Source organism: Dermacentor silvarum, chromosome 2 (assembly GCF_013339745.2).
Source record: "Dermacentor silvarum isolate Dsil-2018 chromosome 2, BIME_Dsil_1.4, whole genome shotgun sequence".
NCBI lineage: Eukaryota > Metazoa > Arthropoda > Arachnida > Ixodida > Ixodidae > Dermacentor > Dermacentor silvarum.
In genome coordinates this window covers 87,860,309-87,887,566 of record NC_051155.1, presented here as the reverse complement: position 1 = coordinate 87,887,566, position 27,258 = coordinate 87,860,309, and the positions used below count along the sequence as shown (strand labels likewise).

General features: G+C 45.7%; 1 protein-coding gene across 2 annotated transcripts in view; it reads right to left on the bottom strand.

Annotated features, from left to right (window-relative positions):
* LOC119441597 (tRNA-dihydrouridine(47) synthase [NAD(P)(+)]-like) overlaps nucleotides 1-27,258 on the bottom strand; it is a 63,485-nt gene that overhangs the window by 3,089 nt on the left and 33,138 nt on the right. Inside the window, exons 8-14 of one of the 2 annotated variants that reach the window (XR_007465538.1) lie at nucleotides 23,992-24,174; nucleotides 23,401-23,497; nucleotides 22,255-22,333; nucleotides 18,936-19,071; nucleotides 16,326-16,576; nucleotides 13,951-14,003; nucleotides 8,782-8,910 (exon numbers count right to left, since the gene is read on the bottom strand). Coding sequence is in view for 1 of the 2 variants with exons in the window: in XM_037706206.2 (XP_037562134.1) it covers nucleotides 8,782-8,910; nucleotides 13,951-14,003; nucleotides 18,936-19,071; nucleotides 22,255-22,333; nucleotides 23,401-23,497; nucleotides 23,992-24,174 (677 nt within the window). In the remaining variant the exon portion in view is untranslated. The remainder of the gene's footprint in view (nucleotides 1-8,781; nucleotides 8,911-13,950; nucleotides 14,004-16,325; nucleotides 16,577-18,935; nucleotides 19,072-22,254; nucleotides 22,334-23,400; nucleotides 23,498-23,991; nucleotides 24,175-27,258) is intronic. The other variant, XM_037706206.2, reaches the window with a different exon arrangement.

Below are 27,258 nucleotides of genomic sequence, written 5' to 3'. Positions count from 1 at the left end.
TAGTATCTGGATTCGATTGTACCATGTTTCCTCTTGTAATGAACCCACCCCCCACTTTCGTCCTTAAAAATTGACTGTTTCGTAAAAAACACGCACCCGACGTTTGGGGCTGGTGTTCAGAATGCCTGCTTTATCTTGACATGCTTGGCCAGTGCAGTCAACTATCATAAAATCACCAGATCGCGCAGTGATACAGTAAACACCTGTTGATGGCTCCAATATTACTCCAAATGCTCCAATAGTTGCACATATGTGCTTACAAGGTCAGCGTGTTTCGAATACATATAGGCTTCAATAATACAGTCAAACCTCCATACAACGAAGCTGAACTGGCAGTGAAAAACGTCGTTAAATTGCGAATTTTGTTAGTTCAATGTTTTAAAGTTTCAGCTGTAAAAACAACTTCACAAGTTCCCAGAGCATTCCAGGTAAACAGTACCTTGTTAGTAAGCACTCGTAAACAAATTGCAAGAAGCTTGGGTCATAACAGTGGGGTTATGAGCACCAGCGCGTGTGGTGCAGATCATGCCGAGAGCAATGCATCGACGTGGCACTGTGAACGGTGGACGCCATGGCTGACCGCGCTTAGTACCCGCAGCTGGCGGCCACAAATTAAAAGAAAAAGTGTAAAAAGATACAAATATTCATCCCGAGCGTAAAAAAAGAGAAACGTCACAGTTTCGCCAGAAAGGCAGAGCATTGATGGCGATAGCAATGAGACGAAGTAAGGTTCGTAGTTTTATTGCTGTAGTGCGTGTTCAGGCAAGCATTAACAGACTTCACTCGACTGCGAACTCGCTGTCCCAATGCGAGCCAACGCTTTGCACAGTGTCTTTGAAACTTGAGATTATGCGACCGCCAATACTAGACGCGCATCCGTCTCAGCTTGGCCTTTGCACTTGTCGTGGAGAGCTAACCTGCAAGATACGGCCCCCGCATACTTGCACGCGAGGAGAAGACGCATGTGCTAGAAGGGGAAGGCAGATAGGCGCACGTCCCAGCCCCTCTCCTCTATAGCAAGCGCTTCATCACGTTACTGTGCATTCACTCCCTCCCCATCCCCCTTGTGCAGAATGAATGGTGCTTCTCCATGAACGTGCGCTCGTGCTTCTCCAAGTGCTGGGAGCTGCCGCGCCCCCCGGCATCCTCTGCAAGTTTATCAATAAGACAAATGGTGCAGCGGTGCTTCCTGCCTACTGCATCCCAGCGCGCGTGCTTTGATGGGGTTTTGCCGCTCAAGATTTATATGCGCAAGGGTGCTTGAAATAACTTTTCCCTCGGCCGATACTTTTATAGTTTTTTTGCTAGATTTACTAGCCATGCGTGCTAAAAGTGCATGCTTTAAATGTTCGAGAACTTCGTTACATTGAAACCGTGTTACGAAATTACTTCATTATATTGCAAAAAAGCACATGGTTTGCAATGAAACTAAGATTGGGAAATGAAAATACAGTTAAACCTGGATATAACGAAATTGACAAATTCCAGAAAAACTTCGTTATAAAGAGGATTTCGTTATATGCATGTTCGGCACAAAAATTCAAAAAATAAACGTTTACCGTATTTATTCGATTCTAACGCGCCCTCATTTGTAACGGTCACCCGTTTTCGTCGAAGCACTCATCCTCGGAATGTTACACCAGGTACCGGATGCGTGAACGCGTGTCGTTTCGCACAAGCGCGAGGCATCGGAAACGAAGAGTGAGCGTCACGATGGCGTCGTAGCGTCGTATAGTGTTACAGTAGAACCTCGCTGTTACGTTCCCGGGGGCTGCGTTTTTCTGGCTGTTACGTCGTTTTCGACCGGTCCCGGCACAGCTCCCTTAGAACTCAATGCATTGGTAACCCCGCTGTTGCGTCGAAACTGTGGGACCGTTCCCGCATCATACGTTGTGAACTGCCACCCCGTGCCGGCCCGAGCGGCCATTTTGACTTTTCATGTCGCTTGGCTTGGTGGCTTGACGATGGCATTGGTCGCCCAAAGTGCCGGGGGCGAGAACCCTGTGACGTATTTTCGGTTTCCGCTGGCAAAAGTATGGCCCTTGAGATCCGTATTTGCTATATATAGATGGTGTCCATGACGCGTTGTGGCCGCAAAATTGGTTTTGGCTCATAGATATTCCGTATATAAGGGTACGGCCACGCTAGCGACAAAAAACGTGCGCGTCATGCAGCGAGCGGCAAGTTGCCGCGCATGAGCGCCTTGCCGCGAGGCCACCGTTGCACGCGCGTCTCGCCGCGCTGCAGCGCAATAAGGTCTCCCGCGCTCTCCGAACGGGCGAGCAACACCGCGAGCGCTCGTTGTTTCATGCGAGAGACGACAATCGTCTATTTAAAACCCGGCGCGGACCGGCGGCGTTCCGTTTGTGATGGCTCCGTGACGTCACCCTCGTCGCTCTTGATTGGTTCATCTCGCGGCACGCGGCATTTGCCGCAGAACCCATTTCGCGCGGCACGCCGCAAGAACCCCGATTCCTGCCGCTTTTGCCGCGCGTTTTTGCTGCGTGGTTTTTGCCGCTAGCGTGGCCGTACCCTAAAGTCCAAGGGCGATAACGCAGTCGCCGCGCGCCGTATGCTGTATGTGCGAGTGAAAATGTGCGAGGGGAGCTGACGACCGCGTCTAAATCTCGCGCGCTCAAGAAAAGCAGGGAGGAAGCGCGCCTTCTTCCGTTGCGCTCGAGGCACCAGCGAGGGGGGAGGGATAGCGGGGCGGCGCCCGGTCGCGCAGGCCGTATCTTGAAAGCGATCTGCGTTGGGGCAGGGTCTAGCAGTGTAGGTGCATCGGCGGCTCGTAGCTTTCTGCGTGCTGTGTGTTTACGGCGCTCAGTTTACGTTGAAGCGATAGACAAGGTCACTTCGCTCGCTTCTCCAGCGGCGCTTCCACACGCCGCCAGCGTTTGACAGCGCCGCGCTCATCGAGTCTGATGTGCCACAGCGTGTACCAGCACATCGGCAACATCAGCTGGAAAAGGAGAGAGTGCCGGCTTGGCGGGCTAGGCCAGATGCAGCAAGCGGCACGATCAGATTTGAATGAAGGGAGGGGGAAAGGTCACGCCCGCGGCGGCAAGATCGCCGGGTCGAGGGATGCAGGGCCGCCTCGCACACGTGCACTCGCTTCGCATTCCATCGCGGCGGAGAAGGTGCTTCCGGTTGCTGCTCGCGCAAAAATGACAAAATTTGGGGCGAAATCTCTAGTTGGTCGGAGGGGGAAATTCGTTATATCGAGGGGGTCTCCCGCTGCCACTTCGTTATGTAGAGGTCTCAAATACATGTGCTTCTATCGAGAAACGGCGGGGAATCGAAAAACTTCGTTATATCCAGGAATTCGTTATATGGAGGTTCGTTATAAGCAGGTTTAACTGTAGTTCGTTACATCGAAAATTTCTTTAAATCAAGGTTCGTTATATTGATGTTTGACTGTATATGTTTCTGCTACAGTTTACAACTTGGGCTACATTATAAGCAGTCCACCTGGTATAATGCAGAAGGACTGCCTGTTGGGCTAGTTGGTCTAACATAGTTACTTTCACATATAGCGCTTCAGAAGGACCGCCTGTTGGGCTGGTTGGTCTAACATAGTTACTTTCACATATACCGCCAATAAGTACACATACACACGAAGAAGGCACGACACACACGGACGAGCGCTTCAGAAGGACCGCCTGTTGGGCTAGTTGGTCTAACATAGTTACTTTCACATATAGCACTGTGAAAGGTGATATCGAAGCGTGTTCGTCGCCACTTGATATCGAAGCGTGTTCGTCGCCACTTGGCAGTGGCGACGAACACGCTTCGATATCGCCTAATCCTTGCTGCCTTTTCGCTGCAGATCGCTGCTTCTGCACAGCTGCACTTCGCACTGGAATCGGCGCAGATCATCGCACGTGCATACGTGATCAGCTAGCCACAAGCAAACTGCGACCAGGAGGTGCTACCTTCAGCTGTTTTCCGGCGGCACTGCAGCATCACGGGATAGCGGAGACATCCATAAAAGGCCACGTCTGCTGCGGACGGCTTTCACTTGGCAGTGGCGACGAACACGCTTGGATATCGCCTAATCCTTGCTGCCTTTTCGCTGCAGGTTAGTGATTGAACATTGTAGCTTCTTCTTTTTTTTTTTTTTCCGTCGTCGCTGCCAAGCTTTGTGAAGTTTGTGACTTTCTTTTTTTTGTAACGGACGCGTAAGCGCGCACTGTTGTTGTTGAACTATGGCAAAGGAACTGTTAAAGCTCAAGGAAGAACTACGGGCGGAATTCAAACAAGAGCTTGTAAAGTACAAAGACATGGTAGAACGTGATCTTCGAACGGAAATTCGAGAATTAAGAACGGAGCAGCAGAATATGACTAACAGCATTGATTTTGCTCACAAAATAATTGAGGAACTAAAGCAAAAGCTGAGCTCTGCGGTCTCAGTAAATGTTGAACAAGAAAAACAAAATGAGCTTCTTCGGGCTAAGTGCACAACTTTGGAGTCTAGAGGTGCTGACATGGAAAGGCGACTTCTGCTTGCCGAGCAGTACTCTCGCAATGTCAATCTAGAAATTCAGGGCGTTGCTAGACAAGAAAATGAAAGTGTGCCGCATATCCTGTGAATGATCGGAAATGCCATTAATGAGCCAATTAGAGAAGCCGACATTGAATCTTGTCACAGAGTGCCTACGCGAAACCCTGAGCGATCCAACATCGTTGTACAATTAAAATCAAGAGCGAAGCGTGATGCAACTCTGAGGAAAGCAAAGAAGGCTCGACTAACAAACAAAGACGTGGGACTAGATATCTCGACACCAATCTACATCAATGAGCACCTTTGCCCGACATTGAAAAGGCTACTTGGAATGGCAATAAGAAAAAAACATGAATGCAACTGGAAATCTGTGTGGACAACGAATGGCAAGATTTTCGCGAGGCAGAGCAAGCTTTCAGCTGTAATTCATGATGAAAGTTCTTTATCTAAGATAACTTCTAGTTCGTAAAGGCTCACTGTTTGGTCCAAGAAAGATGGAATACCACGAGTTCGTATTGCCTCATTTGCTTAGTGCTCAAAACAGATTCCATTCGACTGTATTGCATTTCAATGCGCGATCTGCAGAGTTTAAGAGTGACGTCATACACTACCTTCTCAATGATTTCCAGTTCAAGTTTCAAGTTATCATGATGACTGAAACATGGTATGACGGCGCAAGCTGCCGGCAGAAGTTTAATGGATATGAGGCATTTTTCCTTGACCGTAGTAATAGGCGTGGTGGAGGCGTTGCTATTCACGTAGACAGTCGCTGGAAGTATAATTTAGTATCAGATTTCTGTGTCACGTGTGAGGACTACGAAGTATTGGCACTCAGGCACAATTCAGACATGATAGCTGCTGTGTATCGTCCTCCAGGGGGCAATATATTGAGCTTTCAAAGCTTTTTTGGTAAATTTCTATATTACGTATCGTCCAATAATTTTACACTGGTATGTGGTGGAGATTTCAATATCAATATCTTGAATGATAACCCCATTACCACGGACTTTTTGAACATGCTTCAATGTGCCGGATTTAGGAATGTCATTTCCACAGCAACACGTGTTACAGCATTATCTGTCTCGTGCCTTGACTTATTAATAACAAATATTGAAGCCAGTGTATTTCAATGTGGAACAGTTTCATCAGATATAAGTGATCATTGCCTGGTATTTATGTGTTATTCCCACAAGCCGAATATTAAGGAGATGTATCGTGAACCGTACACAATGCAAACTGTAACAAACCACAGTTTGGAATCTTTTAAGAAGGAGATTAGTGAACATGATTGGTCTTTTCTTTTCAACTTAACTTGTGCAGACGAAGCCTATCGAAAATTTCTTGCTGTCTTTTTACATATATATGCGAAACACTTCCCATTCAAGCAAGTTAAACTATCGAAAAAAATACGTAAACCATGGGTGACCCCCTCTCTTGCTAGTATGATACGACTTAAGAATAAACTTTATAACTTATTCTTGAAATCAAGAGTGCTGACAGATTTGGCAGAGTTTAAAAAAATACGTAACAAGCTGAATCGGGAGCTAAGGCGAGCTAAGGCAACTTACGAGAAAATGTTTGCTGAAAGCGCACAGCAATCACCTGACGTTGTATGGCGCTTAATTAATGATGTGCTTGGTCGCGGTAAGCGGGACTCCGCACCGGCAAAGATTACCGTTGACAATGTCGAGCTCGCTGGTAAAGAACTTGCGGATCACTTGAATAATCATTTTGTCAATGTGGGTATATCAGCAAACATGCCTTTGCAAGCAGACTTTTTCAGGGCTACAACAGGAAATAAATGCCCCGACAGTATTTTTCTAGCGCCAACGGATGAACAAGAAATTACACGACATTCATGAATCTAAAGAACAGTAAAGCACTAGACATTGACAACATACAAATAAAACCTATAAAATATGTCTTAGATTGCATTACTCCTGCGCTCAGCCACATTTTAATTTGATACTTGAGTCAGGTGTTTTTCCAGACGATATGAAAAGAGGCAGAGTGACTGTGTTGTTTAAGGGTGGTGACAGTGACCTGGTGACTAATTATAGACCTATATCTATTATTCCTGTGTTTTCTAAGGGATTAGAAAAATTAATATATACGCGTATATCTGCCTTCTTCTGCTCCAGAAATATAATCACTGACTTTCAGTTTGGTTTTAGGAAAGGAAGGTCAATGGAGACGGCCCTATTAACACTTAAGGAAATGATATTGCAAAATTTTGAACGAAATCTTTTCACGTTAGCTGTTTTTCTTGATTTCAGTAAGGCTTTCGATTGCATTAATCATACCATTTTACTGCTTAAGCTAGAATCATACGGAATCCGGGGCACGTCACTTCAGTGATAAAGTCATACCTGCAAAACAGACAGCAATGCGTTCAATTAAGCAGTCATACGTCATCATATTTACCTGTTTTAAATGGTGTGCCCAGGGAAGCGTACTGGGGCCGCTATTATTTAATGCTTACATTAATGACATCGTGGATATTGATCCCAGTGTGAGCTTTGTTATATATGCTGATGACACGAACTTACTTTTTTCAGGCCCTGACGCAAATGAGTTAATTATTCGGTGTAATAAGTTATTGAACAAGCTTTTCTTGTGGCCTAGCAAAAATTTATTGAAAATTAATCCACTGAAAACAAAAGCCATCGTATTCCGAGCAAAAAACAAAATATTTTCATCAACACAAGCGTTAGCTTATGCAGGTGAAGACATTCTTTTTGTAGATGAACATAAAATTCTTGGTGTCACGTTTTCATCAAACCTCAGCTGGAACCAACACGTCGTTGATATCTGCAAAAAAAGCCTCTAGTGTAGTCGGTGTGCTAGCTCGTTGTAGACATATCTTACCGCAAAGGTGAAACTACAGATATACAATGCTCTTTTTCTTTCGCACATAAATTACTGCAGTTTGGTGTGGGCAACCACAAAAACTAACATAATGAAACTTCAGACCATGCAAAAAAAAGTCATTAGACATGTCGCTAATTTAGATTATTTGTCATCAACGCAACTTGTGTGTCGGGACTACGGTATTATTAAAGTGGAATATATGTATATCTTTCGCATTCTGCGATCCTGATATTTTTCTTCCATCTCGTTTAAACAATTCATTAAAAATACCGCATGTCTAACTGCAAAAAATGTTTTCTTAGGAACAAGAAGCAATGATGTTTGGTTTGTTCCGAGGTTTCGCAATAATTACAAATCTCAAACATTGCAATACAATCTACCAAACATTCTCAATAAATACAGTCATGTAAACAGTTTCTCATTAAAAGAACTGCGATCCTTTTTTGTAAATATAGGCTAACTTTTTTGACGTTGTAAAATGTGCTGTCTGTACGATTTCACTTTCTTTCAGTTTGTGCATCCATGCTGTACCGAATAGGTTATATGATGAAAAACATATAGCAAAAATAGTATCTGTATAATTTTGTTTGTCTGACATCTGATGTACATTGTATGATGCAGGACATACACAAGGAGCAAATTTGTATATATCTTCCCTGATATTTTGTCATTATTTTTTATTTTATTTTTTATTTTTATTATTTTATTTTTGGCAATAATGGTGTTATGGTTGTTGGATTCTTCTAACGTGTTTTTTTTGCTCGCGTCCATGTAACTATCTTTCTGTGCTATGTTAGTATCAGGATGTTTTCGTAGTAATGTATATATATGTTTTTCTTACACCGTATTTGGTATTGTAATGCTAGCTTATGGTCTTTATTGTTATTACACATCTTTTTTCATTGTCCCAACTGCCTTGTATAGGGTTCACTGGCCTCGTCAAGCTGTCCATAAACAGCTTTTAGCCAGTGAACCTCTCCAGAACCTGTTTCTTTCTGGGAAATAAAAATGATTTGATTTGAAGTACACACACACAAAGAAGACACAACACACACGGACGAGCGCTTCAGAAGGACCGCCTGTTGGGCTAGTTGGTCTAACATAGTTACTTTCACATATAGTGCAAATAAGTACACATACACACGAAGAAGACATGACACACGCGGACGAGCACTTACAAAGCGCTACAGACACGACAGACGCGGGCGAGCGCTGTCGTGTCTGTAGCACACTGTAAGCGCTTGTCCGCATCTGTCGTGTCTTCTTTGTGTGTATGTGTATTTATTTGCCCTATATCTGAAAGTAATGCCTGGTATAAAACATAATAATTAAGCTTAGCTGTCGATGTATGTTTGATTATAAACCCAAAGTCAGCAGTTGCATTCTTACATGCAAGCATGACCCACCTGATCTTTAGCCAATCAGCACAAGATGGACTGGCAAAAAGGGTCTCCAGATCATCACGGCCACGATATGGCGGTGGCCTCTCGTTGATCTTTTGCGGAAGAACCTCTAGAAGGCCCACGGGGATGTACCTGCAACAGTGATGACCACCATAATGGGCACTAATGAACTGCTTATAAACCAAGAAAAAAGCTGCACAAAATTTTACTGCAATAGCATTATGCAGATCAAAACTCAGATAATGTTCAATTGCAGAGGCAATGTACACAAGAGCAAGGGTTGAGGAATTGTAATACCAGTGCACAATATCTGCCCTCTTTGGGTTTTAACTAGAGATGTGCGACAATTCGGTAATTATCAAATAGTAAATTTTTAGAAATGGAAGAAAAAAAAGAAATGGAGCTGGGCAGGCCATGTAATGCGTAGGATGGATAACCGGTGGACCATTAGGGTTACAGAATGGATACCAAGAGAAGGGAAGCGCAGTCGAGGACGGCAGAAAGTCAGGTGGGATGATGAGGTCAGGAAATTCGCTGGCGCAAGTTGGAATACGCTAGCGCAAGACAGGAGTAATTGGAGATCGCAGGGAGAGGCCTTCGTCCTGCAGTGGACATAAATATAGGCTGATGATGATGATGATGATGATGATGAAATTTTTAATATTCGTATTCCCGATTCAAAAACTTTTGAATATTCGGCTGGATACAAATATTCGAAACAAATCAAACATATTGGTAGCTGTGTGGGAGCAAACACGTTTCTTACCGCTTGTCTATATCTAATCTAAGAATATGTGTCTGATTTCATGTTGAATTTCTTGACAATTTTGTGCTGCGTGCAAAATCTCGCCTGTATGGCGAGCTCAGCCACTTGACAACTAAGCTTTGCGGGAAAGCCAGCCTCAGTAGCAAGGGGTACGGGTACTTGGAGCACAACGACAGGGCATTGGGATGGCTGCACAAAAGAATCCAACTGTAATAAGCATGCTCTTTCCGGGAGCAGAAGTCCAATGAGCCAATCCTCAGCAGTGACACCTATCCATGCGGCCTCACTATGCAAACATGCCAGCTCCTCACCACGCCGCATGCCCATGTGCAGCGTATCACATGCATGTTACATTTCAGGATAGAGTGATGACTGATCCGCTAGCGCAATACGCACCCAAGCGAAACCGGGGACTAGCAGCACAGATCTTGCAAGCGGTGGGCGTTCCGCGATGGGCATTACCACGATGCCTGCGGCGCGCCTTGTGGTATGCTAAAATGCGCTATTATAAACCAGTGCGAATGCAATTTACACGTGTTTACTTGGAGTTCAAACCATTTTTTCATGCAATTGAAGGTGCCCTCTCCCTTCTTCCTGCAGTATAATGTAGTAAACCTTGTGGGGATGCGCGACTCTCACGCGTCCCCTGATGTTGTTTTCCCCGCATAGCTCGCGTCTAGCGCCGGCGGTGGTCGTAGTGGTTGCGGCACATTGCGAGAGATGGCGCGAGTGTCGCGATGCTAACGCCACCAAACGGTGGGGTGACTTGGGAGAAAAAGGTCGAAGGCGCTCTCTTTTTTGGGTTGGGATCGGTGAGCGACGCAGATGTCCAACGCGTGCGCCGATCGACGCTTCGCGAGACGTCTCGCATGGCTCGGAGCAGGGCACCGGTATGGACGAACACGGATCATTCGAACGCGCCACCGTTCGCGTGACCGCACACATGAACGACTAGACGATGGTATCATAGCATGGGGTGAACATATTCGCTCGCTATCCGGTTGCGGTGAGTCGGATTTCCTTGATTTGTCGCGTGCCCATGTGAATGTTCAATTGGTAGTAATTCGGCTAGTGTGTATTAGTGTATGAAAGGTGCAATAAATTCCCTTTTGATTGTCTGCACTACTGTGTTGTCGTTCCTTTGTCCCAAAAGCGCATGTGAGACCCCACAACCTCGCATTATATTTGTGGTTGCATAATACAGTACAACCCCGCTGTTACGTTTTTCACGGGACTGTAAAAAAAAACGTAAGAGCCGGGAAACGCAAGAGCCAGGAAACAGGAAAAATTGAGAAATGGGAGTAGTGTTGAACTGCACACAATATTATTTAATTCTTACGTGCGACAAAAAGTAGTTTCGCCCGACAGCCGAAGTATCGATTGCGGTGAGCTATACAAAGTAAGAATAGTAGTTTTATCGTCTGTATAAACTTGTAAACATTCGGTTATTAACTAATTAACAAACATAGTGTCAGCGCCCACAGGCAAACATGAACACATCACACTCGATGAGCGCGGACACTCGCAGTTAAGCGCCGCTGCAGAAGCGAGCGAAGTGACCTTCGTGCTGTTGTCTATCGCTTCAACCCTAACTGAGCGCCGAGAACACGCAGCACGCAAAAAGCCACGAGCCGCCGACGCACCTACACTGCGTAGAATCTACCCCCACGCAGATCGCTTTCAAGATCGGGCCCGCGGGACCGCGCGCGCGCCGCCGCGCAGTATGATGTCAGAGCACAACGCTGCCCGCTACACCGCTCCCTCGCTGGTGCCTCGAGCGCAACGGAAGGAGGCGCGCTTCCTCTCTGCTTTTCTTTCGCGCGCGAGACGCGGTCGTCGGCTTCCCTCGCACGCTTTCACTCGCACATTCAGCATACGGCCGCGCGGCTTCCCTCGCACGCTTTCACTCGCACATTCAGCATACGGCCGCGCGGCTTCCCTCGCACGCTTTCACTCGCACATACAGCATACGGCGCGCGGCGCCGTATGCTGTATGTGCGAGTGAAAGCGTGCGAGGGGAGCCGACGACTGCGTCTCGCGCGCGAAAGAAAGCATACGGCGCGCGGCGACGGCGTTATCGCCCTTGGACTTTATACGGAACATCTATGAGCCAAAACCAATTTTAGGGCCGCAACGCGTCATAGACATCATCTTTAGATAGCAAAAGCGGATATCAAAGGCCATACTTTTGCTGGCGGAAACCGAAAATACGTAATAAATGTCGCCCCCAGCACTTTGGGCGGCCAATGCCATCGTCAAGCAACCAAGCCAAGCGACATGAAAAGTCAAAATGGCCGCTCGGGCCGGCGCGGTGTGGCAGTTCGCAACGTATGATGCGGGAACGGTCCCACAGTTTCGACGTAACAGCGGGGTTACCAATGCATTGGGTTCTATGGGAGCTGTGCCGGGACCGGCCGAAAACGACGTAACAGCCGGGGAAAACGCAGCACCCGGGAACGTAACAGCGGGGTTCTACTGTATTCTTGCAAATGGAGTACCTCGACAACAGTGTCAGACGTTTTATATTGAAGGAAAACAACATAAGGGGCTTGCTGCATAAGCTATGCTGCAGAAGTCCTGCTTGCATGTGGCATAAGACACAGGAAAAAGAAAAGACAATGTTCTTGTAGTTCTTTTCTAAGTAATGGTCATAACAATACAGCACCATTTCATTTTGGTTAAATGTGAGAGCAGCTGTTGCGTTGCTCATTTGTTGCTATTGCAGCGCCACGCACAATCCTGCGCTTGACAGCAAATGCGATGAGTCATTGCTGGCAAAATGTGGAATGCCTCTGAGTTTATGGCCATTTGATGTTGTGTAATAAGGCACAGGCTGGGGACAACAGACAGCTATGTCGCAATTCCTGAATTTTTCAAGTTAGCATGAGCCAAGTACACAATCTTCTAGATACGGCATACTAATCTAATTTTTTACCATTTACAATGTAATTGCAATATTCCAACATGCTAAAATAATCAACTATGCATGTGCATATCATTCTCTGATCTTTGAAGCTAAGTATTCGTATTTGATTCCTATTCGAAAATTTTGGAACTGGACTGCATTGATTCAGAGAAGAGTGAGCCAAATTGGAACATTTGAGAAAACTTCTGAACGTTAAAAGCACTAATGTGCCACGTTACCAAGCGGTCATAAACACAAATGTGAGAGCCTAATTTTCATGCAAGAAGCTATGTTTTTAAAAATGTTTGTGCCTGTATTTCTGATTGCTGCTATCTCGTACAACGTTACAGAAAGCCTGTAGCTAAGAGACAGCCAGAAATGCAGACAAAAGAAGGCTGAATGTTGCGCACTATCGCGCCATGTTACCATAAGGTCACAAACACAAATTCGAATGATTCGCGTGCATAAAGAATGCCAATGCATACAAATGAGGATCATGTGTCCGTGCTTCTTTTGTACGTAATTTTAGTGTTCATGTAGCTAGGACAGGCACAAAAATAATTACGAAAAGAAAACTTGAAAAGAATACAACGAGCGCGCATGTTACCGCCTTGATTGGAAAACTTGCAGGCACTGCTCCCTGGAGGAGAAAGCCTGAACTAGCAACGTCGAAAAATAAGTGTGCTACCAAACGGCTGCTTGGCGCATTAGTAAAGAGATACCAGCCTGTGGGTTTCAGAGGCTGAGTAGAACATGCTGTGTTACCAAACGGCAAATGCTGCCCCACAGAGGGCTAAGTCGAATATTTTTTTACAAGCTAACAGATTTCAAATTATCGAATTCTACTCGCTTTGCCACTCACTGTAACTTGCTTTTGCCTGGTATACATACTAATTTTGGCAAATCCACTTCACTTTTTTCCTCAATATAATTTTGGAAGTTTAAACAGGCATACGAAATCTGAAACTTCCTTGCAAATGTTCAGAAGAGAATTAAAACATTTTCTTTCTTTAACCACGAATAATCCCGTATACGTGTGAACATCTCCTTCTGTTATCCTATTAAAGTGTTGTGTTTTGATGCAGTTATACAGTTGAACCTCATTACATCGAACTTGCATCTGACACAAAAATAGCTTTGCTATCGTATTCAATATTTCTTACAAACACATATTTGTAACACTTTAATAGCGGCGAGAATTTTTTACTTACTTCGTTATAACCGATAATTGTTATATCCGTGTCGATATATCAAGTTTCGACTGTTACGTATCTTTATGTCCCCCTCTCATTCGTTGGCTTTATTTTATACTGTGCATTTTACAAGTTCTTTACCTATACAGGAGGTCCCACACACGGTGATTACGGTAAGCCTTGAAGACCTCCTCCTGCATATGCACACATTTGTATTATTTCCATTATGTGCAATAAATATGAATTCGTACGAGGCTCTACCTCATGTGTGTTTTTGCTGCATGGTGACAACGTGCAGGAAAGCTCACCTGTGAAGGAAGGACAGCCACTCCAGGAGGAAGCGCCGCGTCCGTTCGACGCCCTACAGAGCAAAAAGCATCAGCTATCGGCCAGCCGTAGGCACACCAACATTATAAATAAACTACTTTAACTGATATATATATATATTTATATAAATATAGTCCCCTTATAAACACTGCTTACTTTGTACGTGCAGCTCTGAGGAACGCACAATTCGATTCTTAAGGGGGGCCCTGGATCTTGGAGTTGAATTCCGGGGTTTTACGTGCCAAAACCATGATTTAATTATGAGGCACACTGTAGTGAGGGACTCTGCGTCAATTTTGACCACCAGGGGATCTTTAACGTGCCCCCAACTGGATCACGGAGTAAAAAATATAATTAAGAAATTCAAATTTTCATTTCCGTTATTTTTCTCATTTACATATAATGGCTCATCTGCTGATAAAGAAAAAAAAAGCAGCTTAAATTATGGGTTGTTGAGTAAAAAACAGTTTTTCCCATGAAATGCTCAGTTTTACCAATGAAAGCGCTGAAAATGACCCACTCTTGTCATTCATCATTCCAAAATCGCTTATCAAAGCCACATCATGTTGGTCTCATTTGAAAGAGCATCTTTCCAGCTGGCTTTTCTGCCAGAAATGCTTGCTTTCACGCTAAATTTTATGTAACAGGAGAATAAAATGCATTTATCACATGGTAATTAGTTTTTCCCACTTTTATAAAATACTAGTAGTAATAACAATATTTATCCTTTTTACGGGGAAAGGGGCAGCAGGGTAGAGGGGGGAAGGGGTCTACTCGAGGTAGTCCTCCCCTACCCTCTCAGCCCACCCCAGGACGGCCTCCTGAACATCGGGCCTGGAGCTGAATAACTCTTTTTGGCCATCAGCAATTTTCTGAGAGTCGTAGTTACTCTCCTAATCGTCTGGTTTTAATAACCTTTTTTTTTTTTTTTTACCTGATAGCTAGGCTTCCAAGGAGTGCAGCGAGTCTATAATACCCACGTTACTGCAGCCTGCAGCATTTGCAAAGTTTGAGGAATTCAGAAAGAAAAAGAACTCATATGTCAAGTTATAACTTTTGTAATTGATGAAAGAATAGAGGTGGAAACATGAAATAATACTTATTGCACTTCTTGATTATTCAGGAATATATTCTCGCAACTTTTAGCTTGCTTATTGTAAAACATTTTTTTTTGCTAGTAATCCCAAAACGTTCGAACAGAAACACATCGTATGAAATATTTTCCCCATTATGTAGAGAAAAATGAGCTGTATATTTGCAACTAGCACATTAAATTACCTATTACTTGTAAATTTCATTCCCCTAGTAGCAATAGCAATAAAAATTTTGCTTGAGGCCTATGTCCCCCTTAAGATCATTCGTGCTTTCCTGCGGCTTTAGTGAATTCACTTTAGTGAGCCTCATGATAACGAGAGAGCAGACAGTGGCTACCGGTCAAACAAGCTGAATTTATTCAACAGCCGCACCTAATTATACTGCAAACACCCAATCAGTGTCGGCCCAGGAAAAGCAGAAGCTACACACAGTAAACGAGGGATAAAAAAAAACAAAAAACATTGAGACACAGTACACTTCATCGTCACTACCCTCAAGCATCAAAGGAAGTGAGAGCTTCAGCATATGTTGTTATGAAAGTCTGTCGGCATTGTGAAAGCCACGGGCCTTGCTGAAGCAGTTGAAAAAGTGCTACAAAAACAAAGCGCATTGACGTTTTGCATCTGCTTGCTCACATAAAGCATGCGTATAATGCGAACCTGTGTCTACGTGGTACATTAAGGGCTCACTGGATGCAGATCCTGCCGATTCTTGTGCTTTCAAGCTTTTAGTAACTGCTGCATGCATGGGGGGGTGCACTGGTGGGAAGTCGAACTAACCAAAGCGATGTGCGTTCGCGTTTGGACTAAGCAAGTTCGCCTTTTATAGTAATGCCTGGTTTTTCGGCAGGACTTTCCTGTGAGCTTGGCGAAACGTAGAATCAAGGTTGAAGTAATGGGAGTCGACTGTATAATATGCACAGAATATGAAGAAATATACATGTGCAATACTTCATGTGTGCACATTTTTATTTCTATTTATGTTTCCAGTCCAAGAAACTACAGTAAAACCTCGCTAATATGTACCCACTCAATAAGTAATTCTGGTTTAAATATACTCGAGATGAATCCCCCACCCTGTAGCCCTCGAACTTGAATGTATTGGCTGACCGCTTATACTGTAGTCACTTATCGCATGCCAAATGCTATAAGTGCATACTAAGTGCATACTATGTATTTACTTTTATTTTTTTGGCGCGGACAAGCTCGGAATTGGGGAAATGTCATGTGTGCAGACCATACATAGTGAAATTGCAGCTCACATATTTTTCACAGACAGCAGTCCGCACCGACTGTGACGTCTAAATGTGGTGGTCATGACACGTTTACTGCTCCCAATAGCTTCTGGTGCTGCCGCGTCGTCGTGAACGATGTGGAAGAAGGTGATGGTCCTTTCGTCTCTGACACGGCACATGCGTTTACCACCATGAGGGCATTCAAAGAGAAGAGGGGCCTGATGGAGAAACTGGCTCACAGCCTTGCTGAGTTTGAGGATGCCGTCGTCGCTGCAAAGCTCCCATGGCAGCAAGTGAAAATCAGAGATTTTTTGCGGCCTGCTCACAAACAAAACTCGTCTTCGTGTATGTTTGAGTGAGAATTAGGACGCAGTTATTTCCTCGCTGGTAAGTCTATAGCCGCTCATCAGCCACTGTTGGTTAAATACAGTTAAACCTGCTTATAACGAACCTCCATATAACTAAGTTTTTGTATTCCCCGCCGTGACTCCATAGAAGTACATGTATTTGAAACCTCTACGTAACGAAGTGGCAGCGGGAGACCCCCTCGATATAACGAATTTTCCCCACCGACAACCTAGAGATTTCGCCCCAAATTTTGTCATTTTTGCACGAGCAGCAACCGGAAGCACCTTCTCCGTCGCAACGGAATGCGAAGCGGCGGCGGCACGCTCGAATTCATGGCGCGAGAGCGAGGCCACGTGTGCGTGCGCGAGGCGGGCCTGCATCCCTCGACCCGGCGCTCTTGCCGCCGCGGGTGTGACCTTTCCCCTTTCCTTCATTCAAACCTGACCCAGCCGCTTGCGGCAGCTGGCCCAGCCCGCCAAGCTGGCACTCTCCTTTTCCTGTTGATCTTGCCGAAGGAAAAAAAAAAAAAGTTTTTTTTTTCAACACGCTGGCTGCGTCACTCTCTGGTTACTGCGCAAGTCTCTGCGCTTCACTAACTTGACACTAGGTGACACTATACGACGCTACGACACCATCGTGTCGCTCGCTCTACGTTTCTGACGCCTCGCGCTTGTGCGAAACGACACGCGTCCACGCATCCAGTACCTGGTGTGACATTCGAAGGATGAGTGCTTCGATGAAGAAACACGAGATATTGACCTTGTCTGCAGTTCGCTTTGAAGATAAGCCCGCGCGGGTGCACACTTTTTCCACATCGCAGATCGCTTTCAAGATACGGCGGCCGCCGCCGAAGTAAACGCCTCCCTTTCTCGCATCCCTCGCCGTGCCTAGCGCGGAAGCGCTTCCGCCCCCCTCCCCCCCTTCTCCCTTGCGCGCGCGAGATTGAGTCGGCTGACTCCCGCAAGTTTTCACTCGCACACACAACGTACGGCGCGCGGCGACGATGTTGCCGTGTTTGGACTTTACATGGAACCTCGAAGCGATGTCCACGGAGACGGCACAAATGCGCTTCGCAATAAAATGTGCTTCTGCGCGGTTACTACTCCGACGGCGACAGGGAATTCGCACCCCCTACCGGCAGCTTCTCTGCGTTACCGGGAACTTATCTGGAAGGCCATGCTTTTGTGCGCGGCAATCGGCAGAAAATACGTCATGGTTGCCATGTTGTAAGTTCACTATTGCTGGCGACTGTCGTCCGGGCGTCGCAACTCGAGAATCAAACGTCTGCGCACATGAGATTTTGCTGATCTTGTGCCTGTGCGTGTAGAGCAAGAAAAATAGTACGCACTAAGCATTTGGTGGGCAATGATCGACTACGGCTTAAGCGGTCAGCCAACACATGGGGCTCAATGGGGGCTGGGTGGGGGAATCTTCGCAACGTTTAAACTGCAATTACGCATTAAGCGAGTACGTATCCTTACTTCGTATAGCTGTCTGCTAATTTGCTGTCGCAATCGCAAAGACTTTTGCCTTTCGGGCGAAACTGGGACTTTTTTGTTCATCGCAACTTTAATGTATTGGGAGTAAATCTTGAGCGATAGTACATACGGTAAGCGTTTCTTTTTCAAATTTTCGTGCCGAACCTGCATATAACGAAATCATCTTTATAACGAAGTTTTTCGGGAATTTGTCAATTTCGTTATATCCAGGTTTAACTGTAGTACATTGCTTAGAGTGCACCTGATCCACATTTCCCACCAACTACGTATTAACGAGGTTTTACTGTATATTATTGAAATGATTCTTTTTTTTCAGTCACCCTTGATTTCCGCCGAAGTTTTAATTGTAGAAAAAAATAGAGTACTTTCAACATGGGCTGCCGAATTCAGGTGGTAAAAGATACACAGCTACTCTCCACACAGAAGGCGTCCGAGAGCTTGCGATCATATTCTTGTTTTCAAGTCTGTAAGAACTTCGTTAGAAGAAGTCGCATCCGAAATTAAGTATCTTCGTTACATCTGATATTTGCTACAAGCATACATTTGTTACACCCTGATATCGACAAGAAATGCTTTATATTTACATTGTTATATCCGATAATTAATTATACTTTATATTGAGGCCTCGATTAGCAAACTTGGTGGAAGCTTATGCACAAAAAAGAAAGCACATTTACCATCTGTGCTATATAGCACAAGCTTATAGCAAAAGTGAAAAGTAATAATTAAATTGATTTATCGAGAAATTGGCCTTTGGGTGTTTAAGTGTACCGCAGAAGGACACCGTTACCTCTGTATCAGAGCCCCAGTGATCGAGGCCATAGGCAGTGTATTTCCGCAGAATGTCGAGGCGCTCCGAGGAAGAGATGTCCCAGTGCCGCCGCTCCTTGATCTCGGTGAAAATCCATGGCTTGATAAGAGCTCCCCTGTCAAACACATACATAATAGCTTGAGTCATCCGAGCAGGCCACAAGAAAGGCAAGGACTCCACCAGGTGAGCCATGAGTAAAGGCAGCGCTCCGAGAAGGAGGGGACAATGAAGAGCTCTGGGAACCTAAATGAGTGAACCACTCGAAGATGATCCTATCGGTGTCCCGCCTGTGCCTTCAAAATCCCCTCCAACTTCGCCTTCTTTAGTGAAGGTAGGCGATGCTGCCTCCACCATGCCGTGCATTGCCAGGCCGCAGTGCAAGATGCGCGTAAAACACAGCAACGAGGAGAAATACTGGCAGCTGTGCACTGTCTCTGATGCATAGCTACGGTAAGTTGTTGACAGCGTTTTTTTCCAATATCCTTATCGGTGATCCAATCCATTCCACAGCCTCTAGACTTAAATTTATTTCACTGATAACGTCCTGCTCCACATTCCAATTTCTTTCAATTGATTTACCATCTCAACTGAGATAAATCAATGCCTCCCCCCCCCCCCCCCCCCATATCTCATTTCCCAAGTGCTTTTATGAATTTTGGTGATGTTAGGCCCATTTTATTACACCCATGGGGGCTTTCCTATCATCTTCATATCCATTATCTTACTGAATAGCAGCATATTGAAAAGACATCAATACAGCCTGGTGCTGGTTAAAAAATAAAATATACAAATAAAAATATGGGGATCCCACACACTGTGGGAAGCGATGTAAGGGAAGATTTCTGTGCCGTTTGTGTTGATTGACGATAATTAGTGGTGATGTTGACGGCAAATGTTTAACACTTTCCTGCACGCGGGAAAAGCAGCAGTCTAGTACATACATTTTTCCTATCACAGAGCAGTGTATAGTATTACCTTGAAGAGGAAGAAATTCTCTTTCTAATGATACTATTTTAGAACAACACGCTTATGAATAAGAATTTAAAAAAAAGATATCTAAACAAAAATTTTGTGGAAAGAAAAAAAAGTTACACAAGTATGGTCATTGTTGCTTCACACAGAAAAACTTCACAAAAGATTTCAGAATAAAACTTTAAAATTTTTAGCACAAGACCTGTGCTCTATTCCAGCAAATATCATCTTTCTATGTGACAAAGTTCTTGAATCATAAAAGAGAATGTTAATCCAAGTGACTAGCCCAAGTGCGATGCCAAGGTTCACTCGCGGCCGTCTTTTCGCGCGATACTCGACTCCCCGAGTGGCCGCCGGCAAATCATCCCGATCGATGGTCATTAGCACCCTACAGATACGAACTGTCATCTTTAGAGCACGCAGGATATGTTTATATCAGCACACGACAGCTATGAAGCGGTCTGGCACAGAAAGAGAGGCTCTGTTGAGAAATCTGACAAACCGAAGTTGTCTTCCGCGCAACTGCTGCTTCCAAAGTACGAAATGCCACGTGCAGATATATTAGAATCAGTTATATTAGAATGTAAGTACACAAGCCCAGAGAGTTCCAGAGGGCATTGTGCACAAACGATGCGATGGAAAGGTCCAAACAAGTGTCCCACATCACCTTTCCTCTCTGCCACACTTCTGCCATGCTCTCAAGCGCCTTCCGACACAGCGCGCACGACAGCAGCAGCAGCAGTGGAAAAGTCGAAGAAAGAGGCGAAAAAAGCTCTGCTCTAAGAGTGGCCCACTAGGTACACTGACCTACACTCTAAAAAGCAACTTACGCACTTTGGGGCGTATCGTTGTCTGGCAACAATAATCGTCATCTGTCTTGCCTGCGTTTGCGTTCTCGAAAATCTCTGGGCTCACTACTTTCCTGTCAAGAATGCTATGTCACACTGATAACACCAATGTCGTTCCTGGCATGGAAGTACCAGGCAAGCAGTGTTAATGAAAGTGAAGGCCCGCTAGATGGTTGACGATTACCGCATAAAATAGTATAAGGACCGCATTTTGGCTCGCAAGACTCGCAATTTTGACAAGGGGCGGCCTTTACATGGGGCCAGGCCATTTGGTCTAGTTTTTCTGACCACAGGTACGAAATTACTGTAATCCTCTGTGAAATGACAGATGAGCAGAAGGAGCTGGCTGGGAAAACAACCATATTTGCACACGTATAAGCCACACCAAAAATTCAAAAAGGTTCTACACGGCAGCGCAGCGTGCGCTGCCATGTAGCCACACCTCGAGGCAAAGTTCTCCACCATTTAGTTTCGTTATCTCCTAGGGAATCCCACCCTCTCCCCATCACTGCGTGTTGAAGCTCCCTTCTCCCCTCCTTCACGGTCGTCCATTCTTCTGCTCCTTACAGGTCGAAATTTTGCATACAGCGAATAGTACACGCGGCGCCGGCAAACTCACACGTTGCCTGTTTGGGTGGCACTCCCTCGGTCCATGCAAAGCGCTTCGCGACACGGCAGAGCACAAAATCGCCGTTGCCCATGCAAGGGCTGCTCCAGCTCCACTGTCATGCGTGAATGCTAGCTGTGCCTGTGATGTAATCTGATTCATGTCAGATGTCTCGTGACTGATTCATCCACGATCACGTCGTGTGAATGAGTTCAGCTTCATCAGCATCGCCGACGAGGGGAGGGACAGAGCCGCTCGCCAAAGATACGACGTGGACGAGTCATGCATCTGTGAATGGACTGTTTTTGCAAAGCTTTGAGCATTGTTGTATGCAGTTATTTCTGTGGGTTTTACATGCGGTTCATTTTTTCTTTACCCAGCTTTTGTAATTGGGGGTGCAGGTTATACGTGGAATAATACAACTGCACAAAGAAAAAATGCCGCCGGCGACTTGTGTGCTGCCACAAAGGAGCACAGAGGAGCTGGTCATGGCTGTGCCACAGATGTCAAAGCGCAGCTCTCGCTTGCGCAGCATCCGTGCACAAAACACGATTGCTTTTCGGTTGGAACTTTTTTTCGCTGCAAATTCTGGACTGCCATGTTGGAGGTGTGGCCCTTACAGAGGTTTATACAGTATTTTTGCAGGACAAAGATACGCCCCAATGGGAGTAAACAGTTTTTAGAGTGTACCAAGCACACAAGAAGAATGCATTGAGATGAGGCAACATTGTGCAGTGCGGGCACTGTTGCTGCTCCATAACATATGACCTACCATTGCTGAAAAAGGGTGAGAGAGGAGAGCAGTGGACATTGCTCTTCCTGCAAGTGACGCAGTCAAAACATAAGTCCAAGGCCAGACAACAAGACTCACCTCGCAATCATCAGACCACTGACAGATGTCTCTGAAAGCCGTTTCTCAGCGTCCTCCCAGCTCAGGACGTCCCCGCTGCCTGCACATATTCGAGGGGCTCAAACTGGCACTTTAGCTTTTAATTCACAGATGTTCCCACACATAAGTGCTCGCAGATAAGTGTTCCTGCAGGTTGTATCAACAGAGCAGTGTGAAGCAGTCAGGCGCAGTAAGTTAATCTTGTAGGAAGGTGCAATAAAGCCATGCAAACTTCATTCTCTTTGAGTTGAAATGCAGTTGTAATTAACTTATTTATTATCAATGATTAAATTTCATTATTTGGGAGCCAGCACCATATTTGCACAGTAGCAGTGCCAAACCTGTCTTACGTTAACATCATTTTACTGCTTATCATTGCTTACAGCTTATCATTTTACTACTCCCAAAGGTGGTGCTTTGGTCAACTAGAAACATTAACCTATTACTTTATCTTGCCTTAACCAAAGCATAGCGAAATGAGCCACGTCCTTGAGCGTGGCCAGCCTGCTTAGTCCGTTTTGGGTGTCGCATTATAAATCATTCCTGTGATAACCAGTTGCTCGAGTAACACCATTCCAAACCCATTGAGTGAGCACCGAAATGCCCGGATATGAAACAACAGCTCATATAAACCCAAGGGGCACTATTGAACAGCAGTGGCTGACCCCTCTGTTCAAGAAGTGGTGCTGCTTTCAGCTTCACACAACCATGGACAGTTCTTTAAGCCTCGACTTGCTGCCGAGCAAGTTGGTCAAAGTATACTTGATACACACATTAGTGCAACACTGCAAGAGAGAAGGGCACTGGACCGGTGCTATCCTTCCTGTACTCATCTATGTGGCATGTCTTATCAAAGCAATAAGATTGCTAATCTATGTGGCATGTCTTATCAAAGCAATAAGATTTAAGGTTTATGAAATATTTGCCGGCTTCATGCAATGGCCCTTGGATAAAATGCAAAAATATGAACACAGCCCCAATCAAAGCCAGCTCCCTTTGCTGCTCGAGTCTGGGCTGTCTTGGAGGCATAAGGCACCACACTAGGTGTTATATGTTCTCCCTCTCCATGCGAGTATGAAGAAGCACACAGATGCCAGAGCCGTTCTGGCAGCAATGCCAAGCACTCACCAAACACTGGGATGGGGGTGGCTGCCTGGGCACAGCGGTCGAGGTAGGTCCAGTCAGCTGACTTGGTGTAGCGCTGCTCACGAGAACGTGGGTGCACCTGCGTGTGGCAGAAGAAGCATTCGGAGGCAGGCATGAGTGCAAGTGGGTGAGCTGGAAATGACGTCGAAAATACAGCCGAATATCAATATAATGAATGTCTGCCTATAAGAAATCTGCTTCTCAAGGGGCATCTGTCAGGACCTAAAAAAGCTTTCTTCTTTTTAGTCTAGTTTAGTTGACAAAAAAACAAATTTATTATTTAAAGATTGTCAAGCTGTTGTCACCGAAAGCCATGATGGAAGGCTTGATGTACTGTCCACTGCGAAGCTCCGTGATGAGGTACAGGGAACGTCCACCTCCACCAAATATGTTACGTAGGAAGATGCAGACGAGAAGCTATATAACAAGTATATTTACAAACAAATACGCTGCACTTGGCCAAGAGGCAATAGCCCGCGCTGGCCTCTAATCATCGTCATTGTCTTCACACTACTGGCCTCTTCGTCAACGTAAATACCCCCCGGTTCGTAGCAATATGATGCAATTACTCACTGTAATGAGGGCAGGCTTGCGAGGAGCCGCAACGAGCTGGGCAATGACTTGATGAGCAATGGCGCGGCCCTCATGCATGCCTGCACGCATCTTCACCGTCAGGGGAATGTCCAGTGCACCCACCATGCCGTAAACAATCTCGGCAAGCTTCTTGGCACGGCCCATGAGCCCCGATCCGGCTCCCTGCGGCAACACAGTACTGATGTGAACCAGTGTTGAAGTGCCCCAAATGTTTGCACACATCCTGCGTGACTGTGCTGTTCTTTTCAAACACTAATCTACGGCAGCAAAATGTATAAACTTTCATGTTCTAGCTGATTGGAATTCTGGGGTTTTACGCGCCAAAAGCCACGATTTGATTATGAGGCACGCCGTAGTGGGGGTTAATTAGACCACACTAATTAATTAGACCACACATTAATTTAGACCACACGGGGATCTTTAACTTGCACCCAATGCACGATACATTGGCATTCTTACATTTTGTCCCAATTGAAATGGCCAGGATTTGAACCCGCGACCTCGTGCTTAACAGTGCGATGCCAAAGCCACTAAGCAACCATCGCGGGTATGTGTTCCAGCTGATTGAGTGAAAGTCCTAAATGCTTCTTGGTCATAGCCACTAAATAAGGGCTGGCATAAGAGCATTGTCTGCACGGTGTCTACAATAATTTATTTGCACAAGTTCCACAGCTACTCAGTGTTATCTTTGCTTTTAGTACAATGAAAGGAAGAGAAATGTCAAAGAAAAAAATTGGTGGCGCATTCATCCTATGGAGATGACGGGCAACAGTAACACAATTATCATTCTTTCTCACGACAGGTGTTAAATTAGTGATCATAAGTGATGGATTCTTGTGATGGTGGAATTAACAAGACAGAGACAGGGTTGTATGATATATTCAATTGCAGAATGTTTCTGTTAGTTGCTTTGTATATACATTTTTCTATACTATAATGGACATTTGAGTATATACAGACAATATGTTATGTTCTATACATCTGCACAGTTTAGGACGAAAGGTCCATCGATTTGGCAGCGCTAGTAGAAAGCCACGGATTGTCTTCTCGTCTGTCCCTGATGGCGACGAGCCAGCCTGGCCGGACCCGACGAAACTGGTCGAATTATCAGGCGGGTCGAATTAAAAAAAAAAGCAGAAAAAAACTCCAAAACATGCTGTTAATTCACTTGGCAGCATTGCCTTTAAAGTTAGCTTGGCCGCAATACATACGTGTTATGCGGTGAAGCGTACCATGCGGGGGGAAAGGTGCCACAGTGGCTACGGGACATAGCATGTGTTCCACAATTCGCACATGCGCGTGCGCCGTCTCCGGTCACAGTATGAGAACTGTATACTGTTCAATTTTCCCCTTTTGGCTACCTGCAGGCTGCCAGAACCTGCCAGGACAATTTTCGTCTGGCAGTTTCGCCTAGAAGCTTTCTGACTAGCAGAAGACAAAAAGAGGAAATGAGCACTAACCACCATCTTTGTTGTGGGGACGTCACAGGTGGCGAAGCCAGCGCTGGCACTTAAGAACTCCAACTACCGTCGCGAACTGCTTCGGCAAATCCGCCATCTTCGGGAGTCCAGAAGAGGTGTCCCCAGAGCCGGAAGATACCATTGAGGATTGGGAACGGCTTAACCCCTTAAGTGCTTTGGACGAGCTCTGCTCGTCCTGCCCAAACTGTCCCCAATAGGTACACCCCTCAAGCGTTCAGGACGAGAAGCGCTCGTCTACGGCTTAAATTGCGTGTAATCCGCCAGATGGCAGCATTTACTCGATGATTTAGTTTGTTTCTGCGGTAGGAGTGCGGTTTTTGTATGAAAAGATGCCGTGCGGTGGCGGCGATTCATGCATAGCTGGTCTGTCAACGCGAAAATGAAGCTTTTCATTTTTGTCATCTTCTTCGAGTGATGATGATTCGGATACAGATGTTTATCTTGTGTCTGGAAGTTATGACAGCGATGACGGTGAATTGAGCAGCTCCTCCAGTGATGATGAAGACAGCTCGGAAGCGAACATCGCGAGTGCTCGCCAGTGGATCCTGCTTGATGTGGACAATCCTTCTGTGAAGCCTCCTCGCTTTCCCTTCTTGGCCATTCCAGGCAAGACTTTCAACTTGTCACCGTCAGATGACCTTATGGAATATATTCAGCAGTTTCTGGACGATGAACTCATATCACTAGTGGTAGACGAAACCAATCGCAAAGCGGTTGAAACGTTGAAACGCTCTCCTCCGAGTGAACACTCCCGCCTCAAAAAATGGGTGCCGGTTACAAAGGAAGAGATGTGGGTATTCCTTGCCAGGGGCGTAGCCAGGGGGGGGGGTTGGGGGGGTTCAAACCCCCCCCGAAATTTTTTCCGCAACCCCCCCCCCCCCCCCCCGCTCCCCACACACACACTTACCACCCTTTTTTTCTCGTCGCTTCGCGCTGACATAATGAAACCGGTGCAACTATCACAATTTCATTCCTGGGCGCTTCCGTTTGGGTTGGTAATTTACAGAGAATCATGTCTGACTATGGAAAAAACTGTCACTCTATGAAGTTTTGGGCGAGAATGTGGCGGCCGCATTCTGAAGCAACAAATGCGCAACAAATGAAGCAACAAATGCGCAACAAATGAAGCAACAAATGCGGCAGCCGCATTTTAGATGATGGCGAGAACGCTCGAGGCCCGTTTACTTAGATTTAGGTGCACGTTAAAGACCCCAGGTGGTCAAAATCTCCGGTATACATTTCCGCCGCTTCCCTTCAGGTGCCGGTTAGGCCGCGCTCGCGCAGGATCTTAGGCTACGTTCACACTTGGTCTCGAAGCTGTCGGAAGCGGCAAAATCTTGCAAAAATCCGCCCGCCTAGGTGGCAAAACAGGCAGAAAAACAGGCTGCGAGCCAAATTGGTCTCGGGCCGATTTTTTCGCCATGGCGAAGCGGAAACGCAGCGGAAAGTCGTTCTGCTTCACTGGAAGCTACACTAGCATGTAAACAACCGGTCGTAAAATTGAACATGGCACCAAAAGTGTAGGCTGTAATGCTAATCGGCGCGATCAAGAACCAGCCCTTGCTCTACGACAAGAGTGGCACTAAAACGTACTGTCAGCAATACTCGCGATAGTATTCAACATCGCGCGACTGGAGGTGCGGCAACGAAGCCTTGGCGTGACCCAACTTCTCGCGCTTTTGCAAAGCCAGGCGAACCCACCACCGCCGTTTCCGAGGTGTCCGCGTCTTCCGTTTATTCATTGTCAATTTCTAGAAAACAAGTA